The 17005-nt window shown below is 34.6% G+C and overlaps 1 protein-coding gene across 1 annotated transcript in view; it reads right to left on the bottom strand.

Moving 5' to 3' along the window:
* Window positions 1–3874: 3874 nt before the first annotated feature.
* The window catches only part of LOC144444157 (glutamate--cysteine ligase catalytic subunit-like), a 36209-nt gene continuing 23078 nt past the window's right edge, over window positions 3875–17005 (bottom strand). Inside the window, exons 7-15 of the mRNA XM_078133569.1 lie at window positions 16450–16664; window positions 15393–15509; window positions 14571–14709; window positions 14022–14134; window positions 12775–12867; window positions 12219–12323; window positions 11362–11443; window positions 9836–10042; window positions 3875–9268 (exon numbers count right to left, since the gene is read on the bottom strand). Of these exons, the coding sequence (XP_077989695.1) occupies window positions 8994–9268; window positions 9836–10042; window positions 11362–11443; window positions 12219–12323; window positions 12775–12867; window positions 14022–14134; window positions 14571–14709; window positions 15393–15509; window positions 16450–16664 (1346 nt within the window). The 3' untranslated portion in view covers window positions 3875–8993. The remainder of the gene's footprint in view (window positions 9269–9835; window positions 10043–11361; window positions 11444–12218; window positions 12324–12774; window positions 12868–14021; window positions 14135–14570; window positions 14710–15392; window positions 15510–16449; window positions 16665–17005) is intronic.

Raw genomic sequence — 17005 nt, forward strand, 5'->3', positions numbered from 1 at the left:
AAGGTAGAAACAGGACTCCGTGCTGTACACTCGGCTGCACGGTGGCCTAACTGTTGACAACGGTAGCACTGCCCTCGAAATTCATTGCCTGAAAATCTGGGTTGTCGGTTGGTACCACGTGTACAGTTGCGGGCAATGTGACCTCGTCGATTGCAGATAAAACATGATCTTACTTCACCTCTTCCCCGACCACGACCTGTGGCTCTGCCAGATACTTCAGTTTGAATGGTTGCAACTGTGCTGGCTAACTGTTGTTGTCCCTTCGTCAGTTCTTCTAACTTTTTTGTAACTTCATGGATAGCAGAATTACCTTTCACCTCATTGTTGTCATCGTCAACAGTTGTGAGAACTCTGACTGTGACGTCCTTCTCTATCTGAGCAGCTTTCTTTGCTAGATCCTCTAAAGTTGCCTCTTCACTTGTGACCCAGCCTAACTTAGTACCAATATCAACATGTAAGGCTGTACGGAAATGTGCTACAGCTAATGCCTGAACAGCAGCAGAATCTGTGACACTTGGGTGGGCACGTGATTAGTGACTATTAAACGGTGTTTCTTTAGCAATGAAAAATGATTTGACTTGGTTGATATGACTCTCGACTTTTGTGTTGTCACTTCCATCCCATGTGGTTACAGAGGACGCCATCTTGTTTTTCCAGCAAGTCGACTCAATAGTACTCACAGTTTCAAAAAGATCAGGTCCTCCACTCTATTAAAATGATGTCTGGTTGCTTCTTCACCGCTGCCACCAGTGTTAGAGATCAATAATCCAGTCAACACAGTCCCAGGGTATCGCTTACAAATCTGTATTGTCTTTATTCACGTACTGGACAAAAGCCCACATGCACACCTTACATATGTCAAACACTCAAAACAGTCCGTCTTGAACAGCGCCCCCATCCACATAAGACAGAAATGTTATCTAACTGGTCAAAGGTCAATAATACACTCTATCACATGCAATACACTAGCGAATACATCTCTATGAAAGCTAAACTACAAAAACATCACATTGCCCTCACTAAATGAGAAATAAAGATTACGTGGATATGTCAGACTTTATAAGCAAACTATCGACGGAGCCTTATTTTTTCATCGTTTATCGTAGTTCATTTTAAATTCAATGATCCCAGGTCAATTGGACAATTCTGCTCAATAAGATTAAATATATTGCACACGTCAGAAAGGTTTCTTCGGAAGACTTCTTTTAGAATCCTTCATAAGGCTGCATTGTGGTTAGTAATAAGCAATACCGACCAACACAATATCTGTAATACTATACCCAAATCAACCCAACAGAGCCAATATCAGGTAGCTGTAGATTCACTTTGACGGAATGGAAGTTTAGTGACTATTAAACGGTGTTTTAATTTCTTGATAGTCTCTCTCAAACAAAGAATTAATCAATATCTGTAGCACTGAATGAGACGACAGTTGTCGTGGAATAAATAATTTACTTTCTATAGGAGGGTTGCCTATCCTGGTTACCCCACTCCATTATTTAGCACCATCTATTTGTGGAGTCATGATGGGCGAATGTTTAGCGCGGCTGGCTTGGAATCTGCAGGTTGCAGGTTCGAGCCCCCCTTTTAGTGAATCGCTGCAAATATCACCCCTTATTTCCGAAATCCGGGAGGTTTTACATTCAAAGACACCTAATCCATACACTGCACGCGTACGCTGTTTTCCCAAATGTTTGAATACTACTGTTTACCATAGCAAACAAGTACCCCTTTTTTTACGATTTCACGGACCTAGATGGCCGGCGAAAAACACCCCTTTTCGGTGAAATGTCTAACGTTATAACAAGTATACCTACCCACTACGTCTGGGACTGCCACTACCGGGGTTATATCTTAATCCCACTTTTACGTCATTCCCTGGCATCAGAGGAAGTAGGCTGTATACCTCAGAAAGTTTATTTACTTTTATCAACAATTCAGCTAAAGAGTGCTACCAGACCATTTTCATCTACAGGTTACTATCTCACAAAGAAGACCATATTTAATATTTGACAAAAGAAATATTCTATACTGTAGTACAAAAACAGATATATAATGATTGTCTTCACTCTTTTAAATTATCTTGAGGTCGTTAAACTCTAACGCAGTTGTATCAAGTATCATCACCTAATTAACGTACACGATGTTCTCATCAATTGTTTAACAAGTAGATAAAGGAGAAAAGTTAATTGTGATGGCCTTTCAGCAAATTCTAACTATCACATAATAATGTTTCATAATAGTAGGCAAATCACACGTGTATGACATATGACCATTTCATTGACAGGGGAAAAGTTACCAACTTGTTAGTAATTAGCATTTCATTATGATATTAATTTCATCTATACGTCTCTGATTCATCTCCTTCAATGTGTTGTATGAATAAATTAAAGACTACTTAATAAACATGTCATATGTTGTATCTGAATGATGATTGGTTCATATGTTTGGAAGATTAAGACGGGAGTATCAGTGATATTTCATATTCATTTTTTACCTTCCATAAGGGTAGGTTATGCCATGCTTTTGTCTGTCTCTGTGTGTGTGTGTGTGGGGGGTGTCTGTCTGTCTGTGGACAAGATATCTAAAAAAACTAATGCATTGATTCTAATGAAACTTGCTACACATCTTTCATATACTAATCACCAGAACTAATTAAGAATGTAAACTTCAAATTCAACATAATTTAGTACATAGGTTAACCATAACAAAGCACAGTAGATTTGGTACATATGTTAACCATAACAAAGCATAGTAGACATGTCCTAAAAAGCTAGTTAGCGTAGTTTTTAGTTGTAATGGATAAGTAGCATAATTAATTATTTTCATTAATTAAACCACGTCTAAAGAATGCACACTTCAAATTCTGTGGTATATATATATATATCAACCATAACAATGCACACATATCCTGTAAATCCTGTTGGCATAGTTTTTATTTTAACTTCTCAGGAGTTTAAAGTGGCCGGTGGATGAAGATTGTGTATTTATTTTGGATTTTTAATTTATATACCAATTTTATCATGGCTTCCTACTTGAAAAATCAATATAAAACAACATTAACTAAGTCTGTGTTTGTAACTCAATACATTACAAAAAGCTAAAAAAAATAGTGTACAAAGATAGTTATTGCAGGTACAATAACAAACATTTTACACATTTATTAAGCTATTTCAAGTTATTGAGTTACAAAAAAAAAACTTGGAATATGTTGTTTTACACTGATTTTTCAAGTAGGAAGCCATGATAAAATTGTTTCATAAATTAAAAATCCAAAATAAAGACACAATGCTCATTCATATGACCACTTTAATATATGTGTGATTACTAACCACTCTTGACTAGAACATTTTGAGAGGCTTCGTGCAACCATCCTTTCATAGCCGTGAATTTGCATATGTAAACACAGAACCATTCTACGTTAAGAAGGAGAGAGGGGTGTCTGAGATAGGATGTCTATGTACAAGCAAACAGGGTGAATGTCCATCAAGAAATGCTGATGACATACACAAGTACTTTATATAAAATCTATCGAATGTTGTACTTTATACAAAGGTTTGAAATGCTATAGTATACCTCTAGACCCAACATATAAGACTTTTACTTTCTGCTGTACCTCCAATGTTGTTAAAGATACCATATTTGTTAAAACGATAAAAAGTACCAAAATTGATCCCAATATAATATGAATACGATAACGGCACAGTGAACAAGCTGCCTGTGTCTCTTTAATTACACTGTGGTCTATTTCATCCCCTAAAGTTTTTAAGAAATATATTTGACTTGTTTTCCATATCCAATGATTACACAACACAAAATGAAATGTTCAGGAGAAATATTATTTAATCAGTGTTATTTTCTCATAAAATGGACAAAGAGAAGTAGCAAATATAAGTACAGCATGGTATAGGTGTCTAAAAAATAGCATAGTCCACTTTCCTGGCAAAAACAGCCAACTGTCAGATATTAAAGACACTTGTGGGACCACTACTAATATTTATGGTCAAGTACAAAAATACAAATAGCACTGCAGAAATTGTGATAATTACACTAATTGGCAATATACCGGTGCAAGAATTAAACAAAAAAAGCATAAAACTGCAAACTTTCAACTTTACAATTTTGTGATTTTAAAAGAACCTTCAACCATAATTCCCTAACATATTCATTCATGTAAAAAAAAAAGTTGTTTGGTGCTACAGACCTTTAAAATTTGTACTGCAGATAAATTTTGATAGAAAAAGTTAATTTGACAGTGAAAGTGCAAATGACCTACTGACTGAAAGCAAGCAGCACTCCATATATGGACATTACCAACTATTACCATATATGGATATATAGACATCAAAACATATATGGATGTGATTATGCATTCATACTTTGAGGTTAGTATTTGTTCCATACATGGATGTTATTTTACCAATATAAGGACATCATGATATATCTCCATATATGGACATTATATAAATCACATTTCCATATATGGATATTGCTACATATTGTATTTATGCAAATTCATACAGAAATCTATATATAGGCATGATTTGAATACCATCCTTCAAGGATGATTTGCAATTCCAAGTGGAGCTGACTTGACACAATGTGAATGGTAAACAGCTGGTGGCCGTTTGTAAATTGCAAACCAAAATACAAATCTGCTCTCATCCAATCACCTGTAGTAAAAGGCACATAGTCACACAGACTAGAAATGAACCAGAGTTCAACAAACTTAGATATGGATTATGATATTTCAAAACTCTCTGAGTGAATCATAATTTATATACCTGTCACAGATCAATTTACATTGTTGAAGAGTTAGTTAAAATACATGCACTATGGAGGACAACTGTGGACAACTTACAACATATTTTATACACAAACAATTTTGTTACTCACAGGGTCAAGAAACTGTTGAGAGCTTAACTCAAGAGATTATCTTATTATAAGTTATATCAACACTGTACTAAAGTTGGCCAATGTGTTTGTCTCATGGTACTGATTACAGTTACCCAACCTTGCAGTTATTTTGAAAGGTCATCTTGTAATAGCACCCTCTACGTCTATGTTTATGTTTTGTTTTTGTTTTTATTATATTGTGTTGTAGCTAGTGCAAGGATGAAAGGTTTTCATGTATGAAAAGTATATACTATACACCTTGAAAGAACTTACAAATTCACTGAAAAGTTGACATCAAATAATCATCTTCTGAATTCAATGAAAGAAACTTTTACTTGTTATCATGCAACATTTTGGAATAAAGAGTTTTCAATTCAAAATGACAAAATAGTCTAGACTGCAGAGGGGTATAATCATCATAAACCACAGTTTACGGCACTGTCCAAGATGCACCACTAAGCGGTACATATTTAGTGTATACTTATTTATCAATAAATTTGTAGTATATTTATTATACATATTTCTTTGTTTCAGCAGAAATACGCACTCTGGCTTGCGAGAATGAGATGGGAAATTTTCGAAAGATGAGAAATTTTGTTTATTTTTTAGCATGATAAAGATTTTGATAATTTACTCTTTTACCAAATGATATACAAATGTTGTCATTAAAATAAGTTTCAAAATTTTTAATAATCGGTCTTAATGAATTCTATTGTTCATGTTTAGACTTATTCATGATCTAGTGTCTAACCCTACCAGTATTCCATAAAATGTACAATTTGTAGACAAATACTAACTGTACAATCAAATTGGGGTAACCTTGGTGTTTCTTTCTTTACATAAACAAAGACACATTTTAAGCCCTAAATTAACAACAACAGAGGCACCACACACATCAGGGTTCTGTACCCATGCCCTAAGCTCACAAGAACAGAGGCACCACACACACACCACGGTTCTATACCCATGCCCTAAGTTCACAAGAACAGAGGCACCACACACACACCACGGTTCTATACCCATGCCCTAAGTTCACAAGAACAGAGGCACCACACACATCAGGGTTCTGTACCCATGCCCTAAGCTCACAAGAACAGAGACACCACACACATCAGGGTTCTATACCCATGCCCAAAGCTCACAAGAACAGAGGCAATACACATCAAGGTTCTGTACCTAATCACTTTGACAAATGTGTTCTTACCAATAGAGTGACAAGTGTATACAGTGTTAGTGCTCCATGTATGTTTACTCCTGATCTATTGTGTGATTCTAAAACTCATGGGGTATGCTAATATCCGATATTGGAACTTGTTTATTTTTGGGTTGAAGTTTGTCTGTGTTTGTGTCAAAAACGTTAAATTCCACAAATGAAACATCAAGGCAACTCCAATTAGACTTAATTGTGTATGTATCTGATTCATAACTGTTTACATATGGTCATCAAGTCAGTGTACACAGCACCATCAATGATGAAATAGAGAGATATGAGTCATGTAACAAGGCTATGACTGTAAATGTTTCCTGTAATTTCAAGTCAAAAACCATTGATAAAGTTACAGCTACTGACTGGGGCTTTTTTTTAGTTCCAAATCATTTTTGACGATTTTGTTTCCATATATATACAATATTTTAGATGTGAGTGATTGTGTTACTTATAAAGTGTTTATTTGTTTGCACATATTTACTCTTGTAGTTTTTAGGCAAAGAACAGTTTTACTGATGATTAACTTAATTATCAAGAATTACATAATTGTCATGGTCTTCAAAATCCTTACAGTACAAACAAGGTTACCTTTAACATTTCACTCATGGGATATGATCTTTTTTGCACAAAGATAGACACATTTTAACTTCACAGTAACAATAACACAGACGCAGCACACACACACACACACACACACAATAGGATCCTTTACCCAATCACACTGAAAAGTGATAAGCATTGCTATTTTAGTGTAGAACAAACAAGGAGACATGACTCATGCTACTGAAGTGTTGAGAATGCATGGACTTGATGATTTTAATGACTTCAATAGGGAACTTGCAAACCCGCCATGTTGAATGCTGCATGCTGGGAAATGTGATAATAAATACTGATCAATTAGTATTGTAAACAATAATATTACATTGTTTTTAACCACAAAGAATAAATTCATATTTACCCTGACCATTGTGTGACGTTTATTTTATCGGTAGCCCAAGATTACGTATTGCGATAACCACAGGTAATCCCATAGTCCTTTGCATCTGAGCATGCTTAGTCTGGATTGCAAGTTCCTTATTGTTTACTTTCCTACTGATATTAACATTACACATTGACTTGATGATTTTAATGACTTCAATTGTTTACTTTCTTATGATAACCAACATGATTAAGTCTATAGAAAATTTGTGTTGTTCCGATTGCGTTCAATTATAGCCTAGGTGGGTAGGTACAGTTTTTTAAAATTTATTTGTGAGTGTCTAGTTCAGGTAGTTATGTTTTCTGTTGTTTTCCATATGGTCTCTGTGTTATTGATTTCTTCCTATCACATGTACAGCCATTACAGATTGGAAGAACAGTTTTATATTGTCTTTTTAAGTTTATGTCAGTTTCTGCATCCACTATTTCTTGTTAGACTTCACAATTTTTGCGAAATACGTAAAAAAAAACACGTTTTAGGGTCGGCAGTGAAAACTAGGTGGGGTCGGGTAATCAGAACCAAACAATGTATTTTTTAGTCTTTACTTATTTGTGTCTACATCCAAACTGTGTGCGGCATGTCTATAATTGTTTCTCTTGCTGCTGAAGTTATTCTGATGATGTGCAAAAAATGTCATCATCCATAAAAAAAATGCTAAGGTAACCCTGCTTGCCCTGTAAGTGTGAGACATACAACTTTTTTTTCATTACTTTTGACACTCTTTAATATCACAGTCATTTTATTACTGTGAGTTGTAAATACAAAATTACTTAGCTGTCACCATGGTAACATTAAAAAGATTCAAGTACAATATCATATTTTTTAATAAATCCCCCATCAAAAAGTCAATGAAATAAAATTTACAACTGTGAAATGAATCATAAAGTGAATTCACAAAACTTAGCTTGTCCTTAATATACCCTGTTCTTCTCTTCCTTGTAAAAATTGTGTAAAAATTTACACAAAAGATTTTAAAGGCATTATTTTCTTTTTCCATACATGGATGTTTATTATTCTACCCACTTCCATAATTATAATCACATCATAATTCCATATATGGGCATTTCTATCAAACACAATTCCATATATGGATATTGCTACATATTTGTATTTATGCAAATTTCTACAAAAATCCATATATAGGCATGATTTGAATACCATCCTTCAAGTCAAGTAATGTGTGGATTTTGACTCTCGTTACCCATCACAACTAGCATTGCCCTGATGGTATTTACTTTAGAAACTTCAGCCAGAAATTCATTGCAAATTCCTATCAGGGATTCTAAATTTGTCTGCTGTGAGAGCACGTAATAAGAACCAATGAGGAGACTGGCAGAGCAGTACAATGTAAACATGATTAGCATATCATGAATGTTGCTGTGTCTAATTTTAGATTTTAATACAGCCATTAGGGCAATGCTAGGCGAGAGGGGAGATGACAGTCGAAATTCCATTATGACTTGACTCTGAGCTACATTTTGTTTTTCACCAAAAAACTTTCAATATTATTGAATATAGCAGATGGTCCATTGAAAAGCAAAGGAAAAGCTTTCCTCTGTCTTTTTTTTATTTGATCTATAGATACAGCCTTGTTTTGATTATGCCAAACAGAAAATTTACTGTAATGTTGCAAAAAAATAATAATATCTGATCACTTTGTGTCTGTAAAAAAGATGCAATGTGCGCTTTTGATAACGGTATACACCAACTTCTTATGAAGCACCAACATTTGGTGTTTCCTCTAACCCTTATTATGTTGTAAAATAACAACAAGATCATGTTTTCATCATTTTGGCCTAGGACGAAAAAAATTTGTCTTTTAATTGATGGCACACACTGTTGGGTTGCAAGTAAAAGCTACAAAAGAGAATCTCTCCAACGCTAAGTACTACGGATAAAACTAACGACTCTTTATTCACTTTTCGTGGCACCTTGCTTGGCTTTCTTTTTCTCCACTTCCTCATTGTACTTGTCATCTATTTTCTTGATGATTGGAGGAAGATCTTCTCGAGATTTCGCAACTGGTTGAAAGAGTAGTTCAGGTGCTGCAAGCTCACCTTTGGTAATTTTGTCGCAGGTTAGTAGAAGATCGTAGTTGATTTGTTCCGATACGACCGAGTCTTGTTTGTAGTCTGGGTGGTTACTGACAAACTCTCGCATCCACTTGGCAACTGTTAATAGTTTACCTAAATGGACAAAGATGATTGATTGCCATTAAAAAACGCCAACTAATTTGCAACAATGTGGATTTAAAACCCTCTTGCCATGGCAACAGCAATCTTTACTCCCACTGATTAACTATTCAGGTGAGCCACCCAAAGGGACTTGCTTTTTTGACATCTGGTCTGAAATGCGGAGTGCTTTTTTTATATTTGTTTTGTCTGAAAGGAGTCATTGGAGTGGTGTTTATTCAGATATACACATGATTTCTATTGGTTTTCACACTGGGTGTGTGTGTATTATTCACATGCTGCCTAAAAAAAAGGTGGGGTAGGTAATTTGCTATTGCTCCTTTCTAAATTTTCTCTTCCTAGCCCCACATCCCATCACTGTCTTCTGTAAATACCCCCCCCCCCACCCACTCCAAAGTCGAAACACATCCTTCCTCTGCCCAAACGTGTCCCCCATCTTAATGCATATACTTTCACCACTGAGGGCGCTATACACTGAATTCGACCACATTGTTGATAAAAACGTTTATATGTGGGTGCGATAGGCTACTAAACATGAATTACAGTGTTATCTATATTTACCTGCGGCTCTCTTTTCAATGAGTTCCAAATATTGTGAAATACTACAACATGTATCCACATCTACTTCCATTGTCTGTAAATATTCCTTGATGAGGGGTACCAATCCTGGAAATGGTTTGCCATCAACTTCTCCACCATTAATGATGGTATCTATGCTCATTAACGCACACTCATCATCAATATTCCCAGTATTGCACTGTTTACCACCTGTGGGACCAAATTACAATCAAATCAAATCAAATCAAATTACAATCATCAATAAAGCTACACTAGCTGCAACTGAGACGTTTTTTTTATCAAGTAGCCACAGATATATTCACCAAAAATTGAACAGTTACTTATAAAAGACATGGCATCTGACCAAAAATGTTCATCAGCTTGGTAGATCAAATGACCTACAAAGGTTATAACACACAATCAGTTTAAAGTTAGCATTGAGTTTTCAATCCTCTCTTGGTTGATATTGCATCTGTCCGTGTTAAAGTGGCCATATGGATGAGAATTTTGTATTTATTTTGGATTTTTATTTGATAAAATAGCTTCACTATGTTTTTCTACTTGAAAAAATAATGTGAAATAACATGTACCAAGTCCATTATCACATCTCAATAAATGGCAAAACATTAAACAATGTGTAAAATGTTTGTTATTGTACGTACAATAACAAACTTTTTACACGTTTGGCATCTTTTTGCAATGTATTTAGTTATGAACATGGACTTGGTATATGTTCTTTCACATTATTTTTTCAAGTAGAAAAACATAGTGAAGCTGTTTTATCAAATAAAAATCCAAAATAAATACCAAATTCTCATCCATATGGCCACTTTAATAGATGGTCAATATTACCTGTAGGTAGTGTAATGACAAGTTTAATTCTTGAGCAAAAGCTTGGTTCTAAATAAGCTTGGTTCTAAATATGTCAACATGTTTAAAAGTGCATGAATTGTAACAAGGGAGTATCATTTTTCAATCAGACAACCAGTGGTTTTTCCCACTTGGTCACTGAGTACCCTAAATGGACTGAACTATGATTTACTTCTACTTCCAGTTCTATACTGTGTAAACATCCAAACCAATCCAATCTAATACACTGTTCAAAAAGGATTATCATCACACAGGCATAACGCTGGCGGCATCCTTTACATTGTAGATCTCACCCGTGTTCAGGTGAATACGATCTATGAGATCGGTGATATCAATGCTGGAGAGGGCAGATTTGAAACTGTCTATTAGCTTTGATTGTTGAATGGATAGATGTAAGAGACTCCATTCTGGAATTATCCGAGGAATAAGTGAATATTTATGACAGAGATAGATAATCACACTCAATAAAAACTTTTTATCAAAATGCTCCTACAGTGATTTGAATTTTAAAAAAAAACATAAGTGGGAATGGTCCTAACATCTAATGGGACAACTCACATTTGCACACACTATAATTTGCAGCCAACAACACTAGATTTACAGTTATTCATTTAGGTCAAAGGTCATGTCTTTCAAATTACAGAAACAAAGTTACTTACGGGGATGCAGGTCTTTTCTAAAGTAGAACTCACACTGGCCAACTGCATCTCTCTTCTGAGCTTCTTGCATATTATAGTCCACCTGAATAAATGACAGAGGTGTTAAAACATTTTTGAGGAGGAAAAGACCTGTGTTATGATTTTAATGAAACTTTGATAAGTGTCATGTCGATCGCCTACATACATTTTATGTTCAAAACTTTGTTAGGCTAAGTGGTCCTTCTAATAAATGTTCAATAAGATAAGCAGTCATAGGAAAAGGCATGGTTTCTGACTTGAGAGTTATGTTTTGTTCTGAATGTTTTGTACTGCACTTGAGAATAACGGTCAGTTTTCCAGTTCCACAATGCATTGCATGAGACAAAGTTGCTTATGTTGTTACCTTAAGGCTTGTGTTGTCTTTTATTAAATTTGAAATAACATTTTCATCATGAAAGACAAGTTGACCTCTTTAACTGTGAGTGATTTTATAGAACAAAGACTAAATGCTATCAATGACATAGAAAGATGTTATTGGTTATCCATGGGTATGGTCAGATGACACACCTTTCTCTGTATAGCAAGTGCAAACCCCAAAGCACACACAGAATACAAGACATCAAATGGGGAAATGTTTCATGTATCTTTGAACCGGCAACAGGTCTATTTTAATTTCAGTGAAAGATCATGTCTTATCATCAAAGCCTATACCACATGTTGTGCAGAACTAATATACAATTTTTAATATACAATATGTTACTTGTTTATGTCACACTGTGAAGTAACTCAAAATAAAGTGTAACAATTTCTAAACAAGCTACAGACACAGCTCCTTTGCACTACTTTCATGAGTGTGATTTGAGAATAATTTCACCTACCTTTGAGATGGGCATGAGAAAGTTCAAATCGTATGACAAAATAACCCTTGTAAGTAGGACCACAAATACGACATAGGCTGCATTCTCAAAATCAGTTAATTGCACCTGGTGAGAGACAAAACAACCAATGTGAACAAATAGATTAGAAAGACTACATATATGAACATGAAACAACAAAAACAACATAGCCAGCTTTCTCTAAATTTGTTAATTGCACCTGGTAAACTTTTAAAGGACAAAATGACCAATGAGAATATAGATTAGACAAACTGCAAGCACAGGATTGGTTGTATTCTCAAATTATGTTAATTACACCTGGTGAGGGAGAAAATGACCAATGAGAACACAGCTTAGGAAGACTACAGTCACAACATAAGTAGCATTCTCAGAGTCTTTTAATTACAACAAGTTTACAAAATAAGAGAAGCACAACTTATACGATGACTGTAAAAGATTCTACTGTAGTAAAAGAGATGTTTTGAATCCATAAACTATACATTTGACTAATAACCTTTGACCTGTCATGTAATTACCAACTGACCAATCAGATACTTACTTCAGCAGGTCTGAACTCTACTCTCCATCCTATAGTGGAGTTGGCAGGTGGTGGTTTGAATCTCATAGTCTGCCAATTGGTTGATTGGATATTCTGTAAGATAGACATCATAAAATAACGAGTAAATATACACCCAAAAAAGTTATATTGATTTTGTTTGACTATGTGTACACAGTCTTATTGTATGCTCCCGGGGAGTTTAGGAAGACTAAAAAAGGGCTGTTGTGCTGTTCTGATCCTCAGCCAGGGGTAATAATTGTAAAGTGCTTTGAGCACGGCGTGGGAAAGTGCTATATAAGAACCCAACATTATTATTATTATTGTTGTTATTATACTTAGGAGAATGTCACCATCTAACCACATTTCAGACTTCTGTAAGCACAAACAGTTTGCTTCTAAAATGGTGCATTCTTTCTTCAATTCAAGATTACACAATACTTTCAATATTTCTGTTGGCCAATAAAATATAACTTTAAAATTACAAGGCTAAGCCAAGGTGAAATTTCAGAAGTGATATACCTTGGAAGTAGAGTTCTAGATTACATGAATGGTTATAAACTGAGAAATACAAATTTGTGTCTAAACCCTTCAGTTACAGGTTTTGAGTACCACCAGCACACAGAATCTTTAACAAACACTCTTCTTTTTTTGGCAATTTCATGTATTTCAAAGCATGACACCAGACAATGATTTTATGAAATCAGTAAATGAAATTCCTTTTAATGTGTGTGCAGTATCTGTTTACAAGTTTGTATAAGTTTGTAATTCAAATCTCCAGCATAACCAACAGATGAGTTTCAATACATATTTGTAATGACATGGCCAATAAGGATATTTGATATGATATGATATGATATGATAAGATACGATATGATATGACATATGATACGATATATGATATATGATAAGATACCATATGATGACATATGACACGATATATGATATGATATGATATATGATACGGTATATGATATATGATATGATATATGATATATGACACAGTATATGGTATATGATATGATATATGATATATGATACGGTATATGATATATGATATGATATATGATACGGTATATGATATATGATATGATATAATTATGATAATATGATATGATTTGATTTGATTTGATTTGATTTGATGACAAGACACATTCAGATTTTCATATTCCTATCAGTTTTTAAAAAGAGAAATAACATGTCATCTATTTCGGGGAATGATACCATGACAACCTGCCATGACAACCTACCTCAAAATGATCTGTATCATTTTCATCATCCAGGTTTATCTTCTCACTAAACAAGGAGACTGGATCTCTGATAAATAAATGTGCAATATGCCTGGCCAGCAATTTATCTATCCCTGTCAATAAACAAGACAAATAACCTTCAATTTATGTTGATAATCCATCATTGATAATGTATTGATAATGTATTGATAATGTACAGCTAACATACTGATAATGTATTGAGAATGTACTGAGAATGTATTGATAATGTTTTGATAATCTTCTACGATTATAAGGAAATATAAGTCATGTAAATCTCTGTCTACTCTCAAGCTTACTTCAATCCAGGACAAAGTCATATATATCCAAGTCAACACTAAGTCACTAATCTTCATTTAAGATAAAGTCACATATATCTAAGTCAACACTAAGTCACTAATCTTTATTAGATAAAGTCACATACATCTATTAAAATCAACACTAAGTCACGCCTCTCCCAGACAAAAGTCATATATTCCTCAGTCCAGACTAAGTCGCTTTTCAGGTAATCTCTTCTACCATGTTACTTACCTGAGTTGATCAGATCCTGACATATCTGTTCATCTAGCACTAAGTCAATATCGTTATATCTCTCTCCTGCCTCAGATATGTAACTATCTATTGAATCATATCTTGACTTAGGAATTACAAACTTATCATTCTTCAATGGCTGAAAAAAAAACCCACAAAAGAATCTTGAATAAAAGATGTCTATTACAAACTTGTTTCTAAGGTGCATGGATTCATAAAGACAAAAAATAACAGATTTTGATATTTTATGGCTATGTAAACTAATGGAAACAATTCTTAACTTTTCAGTGCAACCTCCCTCACACTAGTCGCAATTACCCAGACTCCTCTGCCTTCTGTTGGCCCCAGAGAGTCTAGGGAAATGCATAGCATCAGCGATGTTAATCTAAGATGGTGACTGTCACTGGACTTGGACTGTGTTTCATTGGATGAAAATGATTCCTAAGTTTCATTTTTATCAACTCTGTACATATTTCATGGAAATTATACTCTAAAATTGTTGGAAAATGTCTTTGTTAGAAGATTTACTAAAATATGTTGAGCAGGAGTTGCCATCGTGTCATTTCACTACAGAGATCATGTTGTGGGTCGACACCTCAGAGCAGCCATCTTGTAAAAATCACTTAGATGCATAGCATTCCTTTGACCCTCTGGCAGTGGTGGAAGTCTGAGGATTCTGGATAACAAAGACTACCTTTTACACAAGAAATCCAGGACAAAGATGGACGCTCCATTTTATTTGAAATTTCTTTTTGTAAGTATGCTGAGTTCTCTGTCAAAATATTGATACTATACAGAATATAATATTTACAAGATTCTCACCTCTAGGCCTCTTTCTTCTCGAGTTCTGCAGTCAACTGATGCAGCGATAATGTTCCACCTACAGTCGACGTCTGCTACATAACCTTTATATAGTGGTGATGCAGCACTCAATGCAAGCTGGGAAATTACCACAAGAATACATACTAAATAAGATTATTGAATTTTTACTGTGTAACTCTGTTTGTAGCTATTATAGAACTTTTAACATCATGAATTTTGGGTGATTTCAAAATGGAAGTTTTTTGTTTTTTGTTTTTTGTTAACAACTAATAAAGATGGGAATAGGTGAGAGAGAAAAAACATACATGGCAGAAATTTTGAAAATATTGGTCCTGAACAAAAGAATACTAGTAATTCTATTTAATCCTCATAAGGCCTAAAAAAAATAATTGTTTGGTTCCGGTTACCTGACCCACCTAGTTTTTTTACTGCTCACTCTAAACTTACTTTTTACGTATTCGAGAAAATATAATGAAATCGCAAAAATTGTGAAGTCTCACGAGAAACAGTGGATGTGGAAAGTTACATCAACTTGCCACTAAATCGAACTTGGACAGTTACCTGAGTAATAGACATGGGGTTTATCAAACATAGCTTGTTCTTACCCATTAATTCAAATTCAAATTCAAATTCAAATTCAAATTCAACTTAAAAAGACAATAGAAAACTGTTCTTACAATCTGTAATGGCTGTACATGTGATAGGAAGAAATAAACAACACAGAGACCATTTGGAAAACAATGGAAAACCTGAACTAGACACTCACACAGAAAAAAAAAAAAAAAAATAAAATAAAATATCTACCTACCCCACCTATTCTAAAATTGAGCGTAATCGGAACCACACAATTTTTTGTATTTCAAGGTCTTATGGCTCCATTGATTAAACACAATTGTACTAATGCAAGAGTGATTTAAATAATTGGCCTCAAAGGTCAAGGGGTCAATCCCTGGTTCTTGCACTAAGTGTTATTGTATCAGTGGTGATATAATGATTACACAGGATCATTCTTTCATTCTGGATCAACTTTTATAGACTAGTATTAAATTCTACTTACAACTATAGGACACAGTGGTGCTAGCTGGTCATACAGATGTCTAGCTTCTTTGATATTACAGGCTTGAAATGTAACTTGTAGACAAGAGTTACCCATACCAAAACCCATAGCGTCCATGTAGATATGATCAGGTTTAGATGCCCTGGCTCCCTGGCCTTCAACGTCAACATCAAAGTTTTCAAGGAATGGCGAGGGTGTCTTTTTGTCTTTATAAACTAAACAAGACAACAAATAATGATGGCACTGAACACAAAGAAACATGCATCTATAATGTGAGTGATTTTTACTACAGTAAGCAAGCTATTGGTAAACTAAGATAGACAAATGAAACTAGAACTGTTGTTGGTGTATAGGTGGTAGATTACATGTGTGGGTGAGAGTGGTGTCTTGATAATGTGGATATAATGATCCCTAGTATTAAATCAAGATGGTGTAAACACTGAATGTGGCTGAGGTGTGCCGCCACTTGAGAAAAAAAGTCACTATTAAAGATGCCACCCTACTGTGAGTGTAATTACATTTATAGTGTATCAATATGTTGCCGTAATAGTTTCCA

This window comes from Glandiceps talaboti, chromosome 13, assembly GCF_964340395.1.
Source record: "Glandiceps talaboti chromosome 13, keGlaTala1.1, whole genome shotgun sequence".
Taxonomy (NCBI): Eukaryota; Metazoa; Hemichordata; class Enteropneusta; family Spengelidae; genus Glandiceps; species Glandiceps talaboti.